General features: G+C 42.4%; 1 protein-coding gene across 4 annotated transcripts in view; it reads left to right on the forward strand.

The window, feature by feature from the left end:
• Positions 1–6,340: 6,340 nt before the first annotated feature.
• The window catches only part of bcorl1 (BCL6 corepressor-like 1), a 30,372-nt gene continuing 20,145 nt past the window's right edge, over positions 6,341–16,567 (forward strand). For 2 of the 4 annotated variants that reach the window (XM_059346643.1, XM_059346645.1), the window contains exons 1-3: positions 6,341–6,499; positions 13,613–13,697; positions 13,796–16,408. In XM_059346643.1, the coding sequence (XP_059202626.1) occupies positions 13,692–13,697; positions 13,796–16,408 (2,619 nt within the window). In that variant the 5' untranslated portion in view covers positions 6,341–6,499; positions 13,613–13,691. Of the gene's footprint in view, positions 6,500–7,424; positions 7,930–10,569; positions 10,629–13,612; positions 13,698–13,795; positions 16,409–16,567 lie in introns of those variants that run through there. The other 2 variants (XM_059346644.1, XM_059346646.1) reach the window with 2 other exon arrangements.

A 16,567-nucleotide genomic window follows, 5' to 3' on the forward strand; every position in this document is an offset into this window, starting at 1 on the left:
TCATTCATTCATTCATTCATTATCCTTAACCGCTTATCCTACACTGTAAAAAAAAGATAAACAATAGCTACTCAATAAAATTAAGGCAACAGATTGCATGCAATTGTATTAATTGAATCTGACTACGTTACAAGTTGAGTTAATAACAACTTAACAGGAAGTGATAAGTGTCAATTAAAAACCGACGAATTCTATTGTGTTGGATTCATTCAAAATTCTCTTGATTTAGAATTACATACACATAAAGATTATATTTAATGTGATCAAAATAAGTAGATTATATCTCAAACATTTTTATATTAAAGTTACTTAAACAACGGTGTACACCCTGGACAGGTCTCCAGACTATCATAGGGCAGACACTCGGGCTCTCATCCACTCCTACGGGCAATTTATAGTCACCAATCATACCTAAGTGCATGTTTTAGGACTGTGGGAGGAAACCAGAGAACCCAGAACCCACGCTGACATGGGGAGAACATGCAAAAGAGACAGAACAGGGGCAGGTGGGAGTCGAACCGGCGACCCTCTAGAGTGCTAACCACTACGCCACCGTGCAGCACCCACAGATAACTTTTATCTGGTAATTATTTGATGTAATTCAGTTGTATTTTCCATCAAATTAAACTTATTTCAGGCAAAAGCGGCTAGAAGCCAGAGCTGCTAAAAGAGGTAGAAGAGGAGAAGAGGGGTAGTTGGGTATTAGGGGTGGGCGATATGGCCCTAAAAGAATATCACGATATTTCAGGCTATTTTTGCGATAACGATATTCTTGACGATATTACAAAATACTTAAAAAGATATAGAAAATATGATTTTTTTTTGTCTGTATAAATAAATTAAAATCTAACATGTAGTGTGAAGTGCAAATCTCAACAGTTGCAAAATCCCAAAAAAATACTTGAGTATGAGCAAATAATAAAAATAACCATTTAGGGGTTTCGGGGGCATATTTTAATGACATTTTCTATAGGAGAATAAATATGTTTTATTTAAGGCATCTTATTTTGACAGTATTCTTGTAAGTTCTGCGGTGGATTCTGTTAACACACTGTGCTCTTATTTTGAAAGCTGCATGTGTTTAGCGACAGAGAGTAAGTAGCTTTTTGTGATTAAAACAACTTTAATTGTTAGCTAATGTTAGCTCGTGGCTAACAAACAGCATAATGCAGCAGTGTGTTTGGAGGGCAGCTCGGTGTATTCAGTTGTGTAAGTGTCAACCTTATGCCACCACATCAAGAAGAAGGAATGTTGCCAATATCATGATATGCATTTTTTTTAACCAAAAAAAAAATATACCGATATTATCGTGAACGATACGATATGGCACACCCCTATTGGGTATACAGTACAGGCCAAAAGTTTGGACACACCTTCTCATTCAATGTGTTTCCTTTATTTTCATGACTATTGACATTGTAAATTCATGTGGAATTATGTACTTAACAAAAAAGTGTGAAATAACTGAAAACATGTCTTATATTCTAGTAAGCAAAGGGTGGCTACTTTGAGGAATCTAAAATACAAGACATGTTTTCAGTTATTTCACACTTTTTTTGTTAAGTACATAATTCCATATGTGTTTATTCATAGTTTTGATGCCTTCAGTGAGAATCTACAATGTAAATAGTCATGAAAATAAAGAAAAACGCATTGAATGAGATGGATGTGTCCAAACTTTTGGCCTGTACTGTATGTTTCTTTGTATGTTAAATGACTGTACAAGTTTAGCAACTCTGATGGTGTCTGGAAATGACCAGTTTTGTACAGGTCAACCTGCAGAATCGAGCGTTGCGTGCTCCTCAGTGAGTGATGGCCTCAGCACCACTTCAGTGAACACTGGGTCAAGGAGGGGCTGAGAGAATCAATGCTCTGCATGCAGCTTTAGTGAAATAATGTTTTATCCATTTGAAATTGTAATGGAAAATCAATTTGTGGTGTTCAATGTGTATATTTAGGGGGGGACAAATAAATCTGATGAATTCCTTTATTCAAATGGAGGATTTTGCTTGAGGATTTTTGCTTTCTTGTTTTTTAAGATGATGACGCCATAAATTATAGTAATACTTCAGTAGAAGCTTCAATTGTTAAAAATGTCTCAAAGACAGTTGATACTGCGCTTGTGAATTCAGATTTATGTGGTAAACCACCTGAAATGGATCATATTCAGATCCGCCAATTTCCAGTCATAAAAGTCTAATGTGTGTGAATTAATCATAACTGCTCGTAGTAATCTGAATTTCAAGGTGAAAGATTTTCACTCCTAATCTCCTACACACTACATGATAAGGTGTGCCCACTGTGAGTGGCAGCCTGCATTGTTTGTTACAGACTATCTTCTTAAAAATCTGTCATTGGGACTAAATTAGTGTTATAGTGGGACTCTCGATGGTGCAGTGCATTCCCAGTTTATCAGGGTACACCATTGGCAGTGACACGCCTGTGACCATGATGGCCTTCTTCTAGCATACACTTGTGATTAACGCTGTAACCCCTGGGTAGAGGCTGGCCTGCAGAAAAACACAGTCGACGCAGACAGCACATGCCATCTCTATCAGCGGCATGTCAAGCATCCACCTCCTGGGTGTCTACTGGTCCTGTCTATTTCTTTTTCCTAAGAGACAACTTAAAAAACATCTCTTGCCTTTTGTTTCATAAAGAGTCAGTTCACTAGAATTAGACCACAATAACATTTCATCAGTCAGTCTAAGTCAGGGGTGTCAAACTCAAATACACAATGGGCCAAAATTTAAAACTTGAATAAAATCGCGGGCCAAAATGAACAAATAAACCTTTTAATATCTACCAAACATGTTTTGCTTTAACATTAAATATGGAACCAGCAATGCTTATAAACATACAATATATAACTAAATAGAGCAAAATCAAATTTCAAATAAAAAACACATCAATGTCATTAATGTATTAAATAAAAATTAAATAAAAATCGTATACCTCTTTTCTATTTGTATCCTTCTGATTTGAATATCAAAATAAAGTTTTTCAACAGGTTAATACATTTAAAAATAAAATAACAATAATAAATCTAGTATTAGCGGTAAATGCGCCTTATAATACCGGCGGGTCAGCTTTTATAGTACAATAATAAAATAATTTGGTATTGCCTCACGGGCAAAATAAAATTACACTGCGGGCCAAATTTGGCCCGCGGGCCAGAGTTTGACAATCCTGGTCTAAGTGATGCAAGTGGCCATGCAAGTAATTTCAATTTTATGTGGCAGTGTTTTCAAATACCTACTTTTAAAACATCTGAACCCATCCCCTATAGCAGTAGTTCTTAACCTTTTTGAGTCGCGACCCCCAATTTAACATGCATGCTGTCCACGACCCCCGCTCACTGAACAGAATCTCACGCGCACAGTTCAGATCATACAAACAAAATTTTGGACAAATAATGAAGCAGACAACAACTAAAACATCTCTCTGTCTGTGCATTTATATATATTTTTTTATATTTTATTGTTACTTTTAATATAAGTCCTTTGCTATAAGTTTAAAGGTCCATTCTGACCTCCTGAGTGTGTAACAGTCAGCTTCAAGCCAGAGACTCCTTGGAAAGTAACAACTTGATACTTTGGGATTTGTCAGAAAAGACACATTACCCCCCCAAAAAATCAAATTGACCACAAAACGACACAAAATGACCAAGAAATTACATAAAATTAAGCAAAAAAGGACTCAAAATGACCACAAAATGACAAAAAATGACCACAAAAAGACACAAAATGACCATAAAAGACACAAAATGACCAAAAAAAAGACACAAGATGACCAAAAAAAGACATTAAACGACCAAAAAGACGAAAACACTTTAACACAGTGGAGACAGAGCTGACTTCCAAAATTATTTGGTGACCCCCAGAAATCACCCCAAGGTTGAGAATAGCTGCCCTATAGAATAAGGGTGATTACAGTTTTATTTGGGCTGATAAAAAGTTTGAAAATTACGTTTTTCAAACTTCATACTGAGCTCCGGTGTCCCAGTTAATCAGGATAATCAACGGACCTCACTGTCAACAGTTTACAATGGGCCTGTTTCTTCAATATCCAATGAAACTTGCTCATGGTGAGGCCTGTAGGTGATCCAGACTAACTGTGGTATTGTTTCTGGAATGATGTGTTGCTTTAGAGTTTTTCTTGATACCTTTTCCCATTTGCCCTCCTCAGGGGAGCTTCAAACTGTTTCAAGCGGGGCTCAGTTAATGGAAGTTCTAAAAAAAACCTTAACGTATGGTTTAATTAATGAGGAAGTTCAGACATACACTAGGTTTGGGGAATTTTACCTTACTTTCCCAGAGCAGGAAACTAAAAAAAAAGCCCTTTTTTATGATGTATTATGTATTTGGTATATATATATCATTGCGTATCTATAGGATCAAATATTGTAATCATGATCTTATCAAACATATTGTGAGGGGAAGCCCAAAGTCAGACTTTGAAAACCACTGCCATAGATGACATGCGTCAAATTGTTTTATATATCACTAGGGCTAAATGTAAAAGTCTTTTTATATTCAGGGTTAAAAGGCCATACAAGTTTAGCAATTGTGGGTGTCTGGAAAATTTGTACAGTTTGTACAGGTCAACCTGCAAAAGCAAGCCTTGCACTCTCCTCACTGAGTGACGGCTTCAACCCCACTTCAATGAAAACAATGTCCATTTATGGCAGAGGAAACTAAATAATTAACTGCTTCTGTTCCCGTTGTCTGCAGATTCCTTTAGTTTGCTGTGGTGCCTCTGATAGTGTTGCTTTGTTCCCTTTAGGGAACATCTCAGCTACTTCTCCAGTGTTGAGGCACAGGGAGCATGACTCAACCTTAACAGGGCAGATCAGCCTCAAAAGGGTAGTGAGGCACTGTATCACAAACTTGTTGCACCACTTGTTCCCTCTCTGTGTTTCCTCACATCCCACAGGTTACGTCCTGGCACTTTAACTGGGCCTTTAACTCACTAACAGTAGCCCTGTCCTGGACTTAAGCCACTTTTACAAGTCTCTAATAAGTTGCCAGGATGTCCTGGCCACAAGTGGTGTCTCTGCAAGAGTCTATCTAATTACGGCAAAATAATTAAACAAAGAAAATATGACAATACTTGATTCTGTCAGCTTTGTGTGCCTCTGTATCACTGATGATTATTAGACTTGTTTGTGCTTCAATGTGTTGCCCAACTTCTAAATTTGCAGCATCAAGATTGTCTTGTTTAGTTTGTCTGTCATGTTGCTAAGACAACAAGGACTAGCTGTTTCTATCCGTTGTTTACCAAACATAAGCTCCTGAAACACCATTACAATGTAAGAGCGACTAATAAAACAGAAATAGACTGATAATGAGACAATTGTCTCCAGCAACATTTTGCAGGTCAACCCTCAAGTGCTGCTGATAGTAAACTGCACCTGAACCTTTAGGACTTTATTCACACATGAAAGAAGAGATCTAACACCTGTCCAGCCGTCTGCCACAGGAAATCCAGACTGACAGCCCTCTCAGAAAATATTATACAAAATAAAACACTATAGAAGAATTTTTGAGGCAGATACTAAAATTGATATTTAAAGTGGAAAAAAGTCATCATGATTTATCAGCCAACGCATAGCATAAATAATAATTTCCAATTCCTTTTTAAAAAGGTTTGTGGCAGCAGTTCAAAAATAAACTAGTCAATCCTCTCTGATGGATAAACTACAGAAAAGTGACCATGCTTAAAACATATATCACTTGCATTTCTGCACTTCAATTTATCAGCTGATATAAACACATATATTGATGTCCCATCTGTAAACTGCTTGACCATGTCTACTGTCACTTATGTCTCACAGTATGGATAGAAACTCACTTCTGAAAGCCATTTGCTGTTTGACGTTCCATAAATAAATATTGGTCAAGTCACTTCAAATACATGCAAATATTTAATGATAACCCTTTTTAAATAACAAATATGGCACCATCTGAAAATAAATCAGAGTCAGTGTGCCATGATGAACTGTACAGGAAGTCTAAATGGCAGAAGAAGTGATATAATTTTCAGTGTGACAGCACACCATCAATACATTATTAAAGTAATGTGTAGTCGGTGTAATTGGACTCAAAGACATGAATTATTTTTGTTAAGCATAATATGGAAATCTTTGTTGAAACTTTGGGGACATAGAATCTGCCCTAGAAGGACCAGACTGTTTATCTGACTCGAGCGAAGTCCCCTGCAATTAAAGATTGAAACCCACCGAGCACCAGTCTGTTTGTTATTCACCTGTAGGGCTTTACCCGGCGCTAGGACCCAGGGTGCGCGATTTTCATCTCCAGCTGCTGCAGACCGAAAACTGGCAATAAGGGAAGATCGCGAGGACAAGCCAAAATTGCATACTGTATTTATTCTACTTCAAAATCACATCCCTAGCCCCACACAGAAGCCTCTGTGTAGACAACAATAGCTTGTTGCGCTGTGTGCAGGCTTTGTGGCTGTAGACAGCTCGGAGCGCAAGGTAAGACGGTGCAATACCATGCGATTACTAATAACAAAGGCGTTACGGGCGAGCAGGGGGCATTAAAGGGGGCATTGCACAACGCTATTGAGGGCGAGTAAAACTCTGCCAAACTTTGACCTGGATATGTGTATTTTATGTTGGTGTCTTGCAGGAGCCACAGTAGTTGCGGTGATGTCTCGCTGTTATCCCACGGCATTATGTAGGATCGTGTCACATGTAGCCTATGGACAGCCAAGTTGTGTATCGAGATGACATACTTGAGTCTGCTGTCCATGCGTATCGGCTGTGGATGCAGTCGGCGTTTGCACAGTAACTATATGTGAAGTGGTGCATTTGAATTTCAAACAGATATTTAACATCATCTGGACGGCGCATCGGGCCATCCATTAACCTGGCAAACAAGAACATCACCCTTCACTGTTTCTGTGAACGGCTACCATCCTCCCCTCGCTTATTGTAGAATAATTCATTACTTCTACCAAGATGGAAGAATAATACGCTTGATTTTTACTCAGCGTTCACCCCCCGCCGCCTTCCCCAGCCTCGACATTCAATATTGACCAGGTGAACCACGAACTTAGACGGGACATCCTCGTCGCTGTAAACCATGGCGGCCTAAATAGGGTCGATAATCTCCAATATGACTCACAGATAGATGACCATGTATGCCCACTTTGAAGACGACATTCTTCAGAAACCAGGCCTTCGAAATAAACAACGTGCCTTCATCTGTGCTATCGCAGTTGTCATAGTGCATGTGCGGAATACCACATCCCTGCTCGAGAGATTTATAATTGCATGCATAACAAGTTTTTTTTTAACCCCACAGCTTCATACATCCGATGTGGAGCCTGTGAACCAAACTCGTCTATAATTGGTGAAGCCCCGAGCAGCCGGTCACTACCGGGATAGCTCCTGCGCGGTCGTTGAGGTCTCCGGGTTACCCCGGCTCAGACACAATGCGATGTGTCAGCTGCCGACTTTGTGATACTCCTGCTTCATGCCGACTCGGTTCTCTACGGCGTCCCCCTTTTAAACCGATCGGCGTTTTTTGGTTTCCCAATTTCACATTTGGCCATCTGTCAACGATTTGTCTGCCTGCACGCAGCCATTACTGAGCGAATGGCGAAGGGCACGTTAGAAGCTCTCACACACCGATCCACTCCGCGATAGGAAAGCAGCGAAATAGTTTCAGCTCGTTCTGCTCTCGGCGGATGGACAGGATCGTTGTCCTGCACCGCCTTCGTGGTCAGAAACGACACAGATCGTGCATGGTAGTAAACAAACTCTTTTGAGTCCGCCTCGATGTGTGTGTGCACGGTTATTTCCTCACCACCACCACAAGTGTTGAGAAAAGTAGGAAATTTGTTGGCCTAAAGGAGTAGATTCCCTTGTAAACACAGGCCCACACTGCTTTCAGGATTCAGGTAAGACAAGTGGCCTAATTACAGCAGAGTAACCTGTACTGCTTAACTACAGAGCCAAAATGTGATTATGGCATAGGAGTGCTAAATATCCAGTGGTTGTTTATCTTTGAGGGCGAATCAGAGCAGACTGAAGTGCAAATCCTCAGCAGACTGATTTGATACTTTAAACTTGTGCCTGTTCGCCCGTGTGAGACCTGGAAGTTGCAGATGTGTTGTCATTCACCTCATTGCTTCTTTGGTCCTTATAGATTCTTCTCAGCTCCTTTTGTGTTTGTTTTCCAGCACTAAAATAATAATAATCAGACTTCAATTTAAGAAAAAGCTCACCTCATGCTTCACTGTGTGCTTGTTCATGATGAAAATATAGAACATTTTGTAAGAAAAAGTAGGCCTAGATTTTATTCAGTTACAAGTGATGTAATGATGTAAATATATTAACTCCAGTAGAGGTTCCTTTGTACGTCATCAGCATCAAGCTACATCACCATTAAAGCAGTTTCATCTTTCTGTCTTCTGCTGTGTTAAACTCAGTTGACGTGTGAATGTTTGTATTATTTCAGAATAGGTTAAAGGCTATATTGTCTTTATGAACTGGCACGGCTTGTCTTGATTTTGTGTTTTTTTTCTGTGTACAGCCTTAAAATGTAAGCCTTATCCAAATTGTAGTTTTGCTTATTACTGAGCTGAAGCACATTTCTCTGTAGAAAAACGGTGTATGTGAATTCAGTTAAAACCTGACCTGGTGAGAACAGGAAATGTGATTTTGACACACTGCAATGCAAGATGTGAATGGCAGTGAAGTGGCGATGCGCCACAGAGTGAGAGTAACTCTTTTTGTCCATATTCATAATCAGTAATTAGCAGTGGTCTTTGCGACAAAATGGAAAAAAAAACCCTCTATGGTTTAGCACAGGAATGTAGTCAGCCCACATTGTTGTCAATCATAATGAATGAGGGAAAAATATTCAAAATTTTTAAAAAGTGAAGTTTTCAAGTCATTGCACAAGTTGTTTTTGTCGGTATATTCAAACAATTGTGTTTTTGTTTTGTTTTTGTAGTGTTTTAAGCGAAGGACAGTAAGGATTTGAAGGCAGATGAGAATCTTATATTGGCTCTACAGGTTTCTAATATACATTTTGGTTTGCAAAGAAATGTGGAAATGCTCACAGAGCTCTCATCATATAGGCTAAGCCAGTCTTAGTGAAGGGATGACTACAGTTACATTTTTACCAAACAGCTTGCTGTCACCTTATGAGCAAATATTTGTGTTTTCAGGGCCTTTTATACTGGACCATGCAGCTCCACATATACTGGGTTTAGTAAGTCATCCCTCTCCAATCTGCAGCCAGGCTCCTGACAGGTACCTGAAAGAGGGACAATTTTACCCTTCTCCTGGCTCTCTTCACTGGCTGCCAGCACACTTCAGAATTGATTTTAAGGTTCTCCTGTTTATCTATGAAGCCCTAAATTGGCTGCCCCCCTCTCTTACTCCTTATATTACCTCCAGATCCCCCAGGTCGGCTGACTTTGGGCTCCTGGCTGCCCCGCGATCTAAATCTAACCTCAGGCTTGACTGCACCTTTGCTGTTGTGCCCCCCAGACTGTGGACCAGCATACCCCTCCCTGTTTGATCTGCCACCTCCACTGACTCTTTTAAGATGAGCTGCAAAACTCTCCAGCATTCAGTCCTCCGGTTGTGGCTGAGTTTTGACTCGTGCCTATGATTTGTTTATTTGTGAGCTGTATTTATGTTATACCGGTGTTTCTTTTTGTAATTTTAGCTACCTGCTCTGGTCTGCACAACACTTTGGTGTGCTTCAGGATGTGCTTCATAAATAAATTTGACTTGACTAGAGCTGCAGCTAAACCTCATCAGGTGTTAGTTAAGTCAGATCCGTGGCATCAAAACAAATGACCAAAACTTATTGAAATGTAAAAGTCTCGCATAGTTATGGCTTTTTAAATGAGAAACCAGTAACAGAGGTTGTTTCCCCCGTCTTCCCCAGGCTGCATCAGTCTGCAGCTTACAGCATGCAACTGGAGAGCCTCCAGCACCCAGAGTCTTGCTTCCTCGTGTTAATTCCCCTGCAACAGACCCAAACCTCTCCCACTCTTTTTTTGTGTGTATTTTGGCAATTCCGTTTTAGCAACCATCACCCGCTGCTGTGACTCTGTTAATTGACCTGACTGCCACTGAAACGCAAACCCCCGCTCAGTAATACTCAGAGCCTCCTTTTGGTTCCAAGAAATACAGTTTATTACTTCGTTACCCCGATAAGCCTCTTCAGTTTAGCGCACCGTTACACTCTTTGGTCGCGATCCCCCATTCCCCTTGAGCGGCAGAAACTCGCGTTGCATGCCGGTACCTGCAGTCCTTACCCCTCCCAGCCTCTCCAGCGTCTAATCCTGGGCGTGGATAGCCTCGCACTACATCTCCCATGCTGTCACCGAGCACCCTCCTGCCCCTCTCTCTCTCCTCTCTCTCTCCCACCAGACTGGAGATACGGAACGGACTGTCTTGACGACCCCCCCTACCCTCCCCTCCTCCTCTCTCCCTCTCTCCCTCCCGCCCCCCCGGACTTTTAGAGCCGAAAACCGTCGAGATTAGTGAGCAGCCACGGACGGCAGAGGCGAAAGGCTGGACACGGCCGTATCCGAGTCGTGCCTGTGCGTCGTTCACATGCCATCTGGACGAGCGGGTTCGTAACTGTTTGTGTCATTAGACATCTTTAATCTCGCCTACTGATTAGCTCGGGAATTATTCAATATTTCGGCAGAGAGAGAGAGTCTCAAAAGGGGGCAGGAGAGGAGAGGAGAGGCTCGGTGGGTCGGGGGCTCAGCGAAAGCCTTTCAACGCCGAAGTGGTTCAGTCTGTCCACCAAAGGGCCGATATGAGAGACTAGCTGGAGCACTTCACGTTAGGTCGGCCGGGGATAAATAACAGCAGCTTGCCTCAACATGTAAACCACCGGGAGTAGTGCGAGGCTACGCGGAGACTCCGCTGCGCAGAGCTGGGCACATAGCCGCTGTAGTGGTGGTCAGTGGAGTTAAATATATTGTTTGCCCTTTTTGGTGGCCACTCCAGCACCACGATTCTTTGTAACAAGTTGTGTCACCCTCCCTTCTGTTAGTTTCCCTACTGGCTACATTGTTTCTGCCTATGTGTGAGTAGTTGAGTGGAGGCAGTTTCTGTGTTATCAGCGCGTGAAATTGATCATTTGTTTGTAAAAACCGTCCAGTGGCAGACAGTGTTACTCTGAGCTGATGAACCGAGCTGATGACTGTCAGGAGTTTTGTTTGTTTGTTTGTCTCTGCCTTGTGTTTTCTGTGTGGCTTTGCATTGATGTTGACTTACCTTATCAGGCGGAGATGTGACACATTACCACATTGTGTCCCTCCGACGCAGCCACTCGATGTGTAATCTCTCCTGTCACTTGCTATAATATGCTCCAACATCCGTCCTTCATCTCGAAACATTTCAATCTACGCTGGGTCCGTTATGTATGCAGTTTTGAAAGAGGAAGACAGTTTGTGGTGGTGTTTGTGTCTGTGGATGAGCCGATCACCTGAGAGCCGGTTGCCATTCTCTCATTATGGTAACTGCACGCCATCTCCAGCGACAGAGAGCGACCCGGAGCTCTCCAGAGTTTTTCCGTGCTGATATGCACAACAGAGGGAAGCAAATTGTTTTCAGGGTGCCCCCCAATGCCAAAACATGCATTGTGCACTTTTTCCACATATGACATTGGGACGTGTGTCTTTTGTGCCGTGGGGCTGGACAGTGAACTGGCCGGGGCTGAAGTGGGCTACAACAGAATAATTTGGTTTCGTCGAGGCTGTTTTTCTCAGAGGTAATGTCAGGCTTGACTTTGTTTTGTCTGCGCGGTGTTGTAGCCCACGGCGTGTGTGTGTACCGGACTACATACATTTAGTGGCCTACATCAGAGCTGATGAATGCAAATGTTGTGCCGCGTATGATCGCAGCACAAAGACAAACTAGCTGTAAGCAACTGTTGTACGGTAATGAATGCAGACCCTCCTTGCACTGAGCGGTATCTGCATCGCTGGATCCCTTTCAGTCCGTGTTTGCAGATTCCAGCAAAGATTGGTGTGTCAGTCATTATGTGCATCATATTCGTTATGTTTCAGTGACTCCAGGGTGAAACATTTTCCATTCCCCCAAAGCTTTGACATAGATTTCTCTTTTTTTGCCTCGTCCCTTTTTGTAGTCGTCTCATTTACTTGCAGATGCGCTCGCCTGCGCTCACCTCTACCAACATACCAGGGGCTGTTCTGGCGTGTGTCGCCGGTGTATGTGGGATTATCTCAACAGGATAGTTGAAATGTTTTCTCCTTGTTATTATTATTTACATTTGGTTGCATGCTTAGTATTGTTTCGTGAAGAAAGGTATTCATTGCTGTTGTGAAAATGTCCAGTGTGAGTTTTCAACACAGAACTAATGGGTTGAATATCATGTCTAATTTTAGATTTACACTGCATGACCCCCACAATAAATATGCAATCAACTGAGGTGAGCTGCTTTATTGTAATCATAAATAATTGACTGTCCATTGATTGATAAGAAACAAACTTTTACTCACTTCCAGTCATCCACTTTTCTCTAGTGTGTATGGCTTGGTCAGCACAAGTTTGAGGCTGCTTCTCACTAATAAAAGATAATTTTGGCAGTCACAGCTGATTGCCTCATTGATGGATTACTGAATGGGGCTACCAAGGAGCTGAGGGGTCATAGGGCATACGCGAGACAGTAAACTGGGATTGTGCACGTTTTTTCTATCCTGATTTTCTAATATTGAGTGTCTGCTGATATTGAGCCACATCTTATATATTTTTTTAACCTAAAACAGCTGTGCAGTGCACACTTGCACACGCTACATTAATCCCCATTAAAAAATGTTTGAAATCTACACATTTGACAGCAGAATACACCTGATGGAGAAAGACGACCTGCATCACAGAGTTCCTATAATAGCTTGTGTCATATAGGTTTAGTATTTACTGTGACGTGTGAAGAGTGAGTGTGGATCTGTCGTGGCAGGAAGGTTTGAGGTGAATTCAGATGGCCTGTCTTCTCCATTGTGAATTAAATAGGTTAAACCAACAACAAAACTTTAGTGTTAAAGTTAACTTGCAAAATACTACAAAAACCAATGCAGATTGGTTGTGAACAACATGAAAGGGTCAGTGTGGTATTTGGGAGTGATGGCCTTTCTGTGTCTCTGCCGGGGGCCTGTTGGCTCATAATCTGTCCATGTTGCATCTGATGCATTAGGCCACATTTCACTCACTGAATTTCCTATTTTAAATAAAGATAATTAATTCTCCAAATCGATCAACTATGACAAATTGTTAGTATTCCTTGTGTGCAAACAAATAAAACCGAAGGGAACAGCATAACAAGCACTTCTACAGTTTACTACACTTCCCTCTGCTACCCTGAATTGTCTTCCTCCTCAGAGGAAATTGTAACATATCTGGCCTCCAAGCCTGTTTTAAAGAAAGGAACTTTTTAATTGCCTAATGTTGGTTACTCTGAATCATTTACTGTTGCATATTGGGGCTTATTCTTTCATGAATGATTGAATCAAACTCTTTCTGTGATTGAAACAAGAGTAGCACCAACAGTGATCACACTAAGTGTTATTTCTGTCTATTCTGCAGCATATCACTGTATTTCAAGAAAAACTCTCACCTGACTGACTCAGCTACCCCTGAGGCATGTTGTGTTAAAGAAACACCTATGCAGGTAATTGTTTTTTGTTTTTTGTTAGATTACTAGATTAGAGCAGCAAATTCTCTCTTATCTAACTAACACTGGCCTCATGATCTTCTCTTATTACTCAGGTGGATCCTACACTAATGAATGTAGGGGATGGAGGCACGGTGAGCAGAGAGATCAGTGCTCCAAATAAAGCGTCTGCTAGTATGGTGGGAAATCCCCCCCAGACGCTCCCCCCTGAGTTTAGAGGAGATGTTACCCTCAGTCAGCAAAACAAGACCCCCCCAACAACAGACTGTAAGACAGCAAAAGCCTGCCTGGACACTAGCAATTACAACCACAGCCCTGAGCTTTCTCCACCTCAGCAGCCCAACAATGCACCAACGTCTGGCTCAGCCCTCAGCGGCTCAGAGAAGAGGGCAGACAAAAGGGCAGAGGCCCCTAAACTCAAGGCTGATGGTGCCGGGGTCTTCCCCACTCCTCAGTGGTCAAGTGGCATAAAAGTCGGCTGTGAGGACTCACTCAACCCCTGTCACAGCAATGTGGCATCCAGTAAGAAATCACTACCGCAAACACAATCTGTGCAAAGTGTTCCGCCTGGATTTCAGTGCTCCACCATGTTTAAACCAGTCCAGCCTGTTGCCTTCCTTCCCTCCACTAATTTTCCCTCTCCACTTTGTAAAATTACTCTTCCACCAGCATTGGGTCAGATTGCAGCATTGCGAGAAGCCACAGCCAGCCAGTTTCAGAAAGAAATTCAGCCTCAAAGCTCAGGTGTCGGTGGGACACCTCTCATGCGGACCTATCCCTATCCGTTCTCGGTGGGCCGGACTCCAGCTGCAGAGAAAAAAGTCGGCACATCATCGTCAAAGCTCAAATCTAATCATTCATCTAATAAGAATGCCAAATCTGTGGGAGAGCATAAATCTTTAGCCTCAGTGGTAGCCTCACCAGCTATTGCCCTACCGTTGCAGCACCCGTCATTAACTCCTGCAGCACCCACCCGCTACACGCTGTCTCCCACTGCTGCCATTTGCTGTGGCTCTGCACTTGCCAGCATCACCTCTCAGAGCAGACTGCTGAACCATGTGGAGAAAACCAACAGCATAGACAAGACAACCATGGGTTCTCTTAAAACGACACCTCCCTCTGCTTCAGAGGATCACACAGCTTGTTCTGTTGAACCGAGAGATGTTCCTCTTGATTTGTCTGCTAAATCAAAACGTCCTAAATGCATAAACGACACTCCAGTTACGATGATGGAGCCTCATAATAATGAGTCAAATCCGAGAGATTTTCTGAACTCAAAGAGGGCTCATTCTACAACTTTCAGCTCAGCTGTGCAATACCCTATCTTACCCAACACCCACAGAAATGGGTCCCATCAAAAGCAAATAAACAGGCCTCAGAATCACCAGGTCCCAGAGCCCAAACCAACCTGGGGCAAGGGATCTTCCCAAGACTCCATAAAAAACATCCCCGGAACTTATGTAGGCGTGGCTAGCCCCATACTGGCTTCTACTCTACGAGGAAAAGATGGAAAAGGAACTTTTGCAGATGAATTTCAGAGTTTTGCAAAGCAGGAGTTTATATCTATAATTGACCAAGGAGAACATCTTGCCTCAGGAGGAAAGAAGCTCTCCTGTCTGACGAAGGGCAACCAACATACTCACAACGTCAAGCATGTTAAAAACACCAGCACAGCCATAACTAAGAACTGTCCCTCTAAAGGAGCGCTAACCACGGCCCTTTCTAGCTCTGCCAATGCTCAGACTCATCAGAAACTTGGAACTGGCAAAACAGCGGTGTCATACTCGACCACTGTTGTCAATCCAGCTTGGCCGCAGCAATCTCATCTTCCGCATCAAGCCTTGTCTGTTCAGAGAAAGATCACACAAGGATCTCCAAAGACCAAGGGCACCACCGCTACTGAAGGATGTAAGTTTCAGAGTGCCCATCACAGCCCGTCCAAACCTGAGGAAGATAAGTGGGAGAGGATGAAGTCTCCGCTGTCTAACCTTGCGTCCATCGTGAAGCAGCAAGCTCTTGAAGCAACATCACTGACATGCGAGGGCAATAGTCAAGCCTCACCTGTTGCATCAAGAAAAGCTGATGTTCTGAATCCGCTCACTGGGAGCCAAGACACCCAGTCCAAAACTACATCTGCTTTTGAATACCCAACATACTGGTCTGGTCACCAGAAATGGGCTGGTGTGCCTTCTCAAGGGGATTCAACTCAAGCTTTGAAGAGGCACGAAAAGGGGAATGCCACTGAGCCTTTGGAGAATAATACTGAATTAAACACCAGCCAGGGAGAACACATGGGAGTACAAGCAAAGCAAGGCTTCTCAAAGCCTGCTGGCCAGTCTCCTCTCTTTGGGAGCAATGCATCAACAAATGGGAACAGGATGGAGAGCAAACTAGCCCAGGTGTTGGAGGGGGAGACACTGAAGAAAGAAAGTGGGCCGTCAGACGGGGCTCCCAGTGAAAAATTGGAAGGCATTGTTGCGTCTATTCTTACGGGCCAGTGTGCAGCGGGAGGCGACAAGTTTGAGAAGAAAACAAACGGAACCAAAGAGGAGTCGCCAACCAAAGCTAAAGCTGCTCCCGTCAAACAAAAGAAAACCAGTCCTAAGAAGCCAGCGAAGGAGAAGTTACCACCGGACTTGTCAAAGAAGTCTGCAGGGAAGAAAAAGCAAGACACAGAAAAAACAACAAAAGTGTCTTGTCAAAAGAAGGTAAATTATCTGTGTCCTTTCTAATGTCTAACATATCTCCTTAATGTCTATCTTATATCTTCTTATTATCTCCCTTTTGGTTGAATTTTAGGGAAATATTTTAGGTAGATATCACCTCAATCTCATCAAGATTTTAACAGCTGAATTGATGATACAGAG

This window comes from Centropristis striata, chromosome 12 (genome assembly GCF_030273125.1).
Source record: "Centropristis striata isolate RG_2023a ecotype Rhode Island chromosome 12, C.striata_1.0, whole genome shotgun sequence".
In the NCBI taxonomy this organism is placed as follows: Eukaryota; Metazoa; Chordata; class Actinopteri; order Perciformes; family Serranidae; genus Centropristis; species Centropristis striata.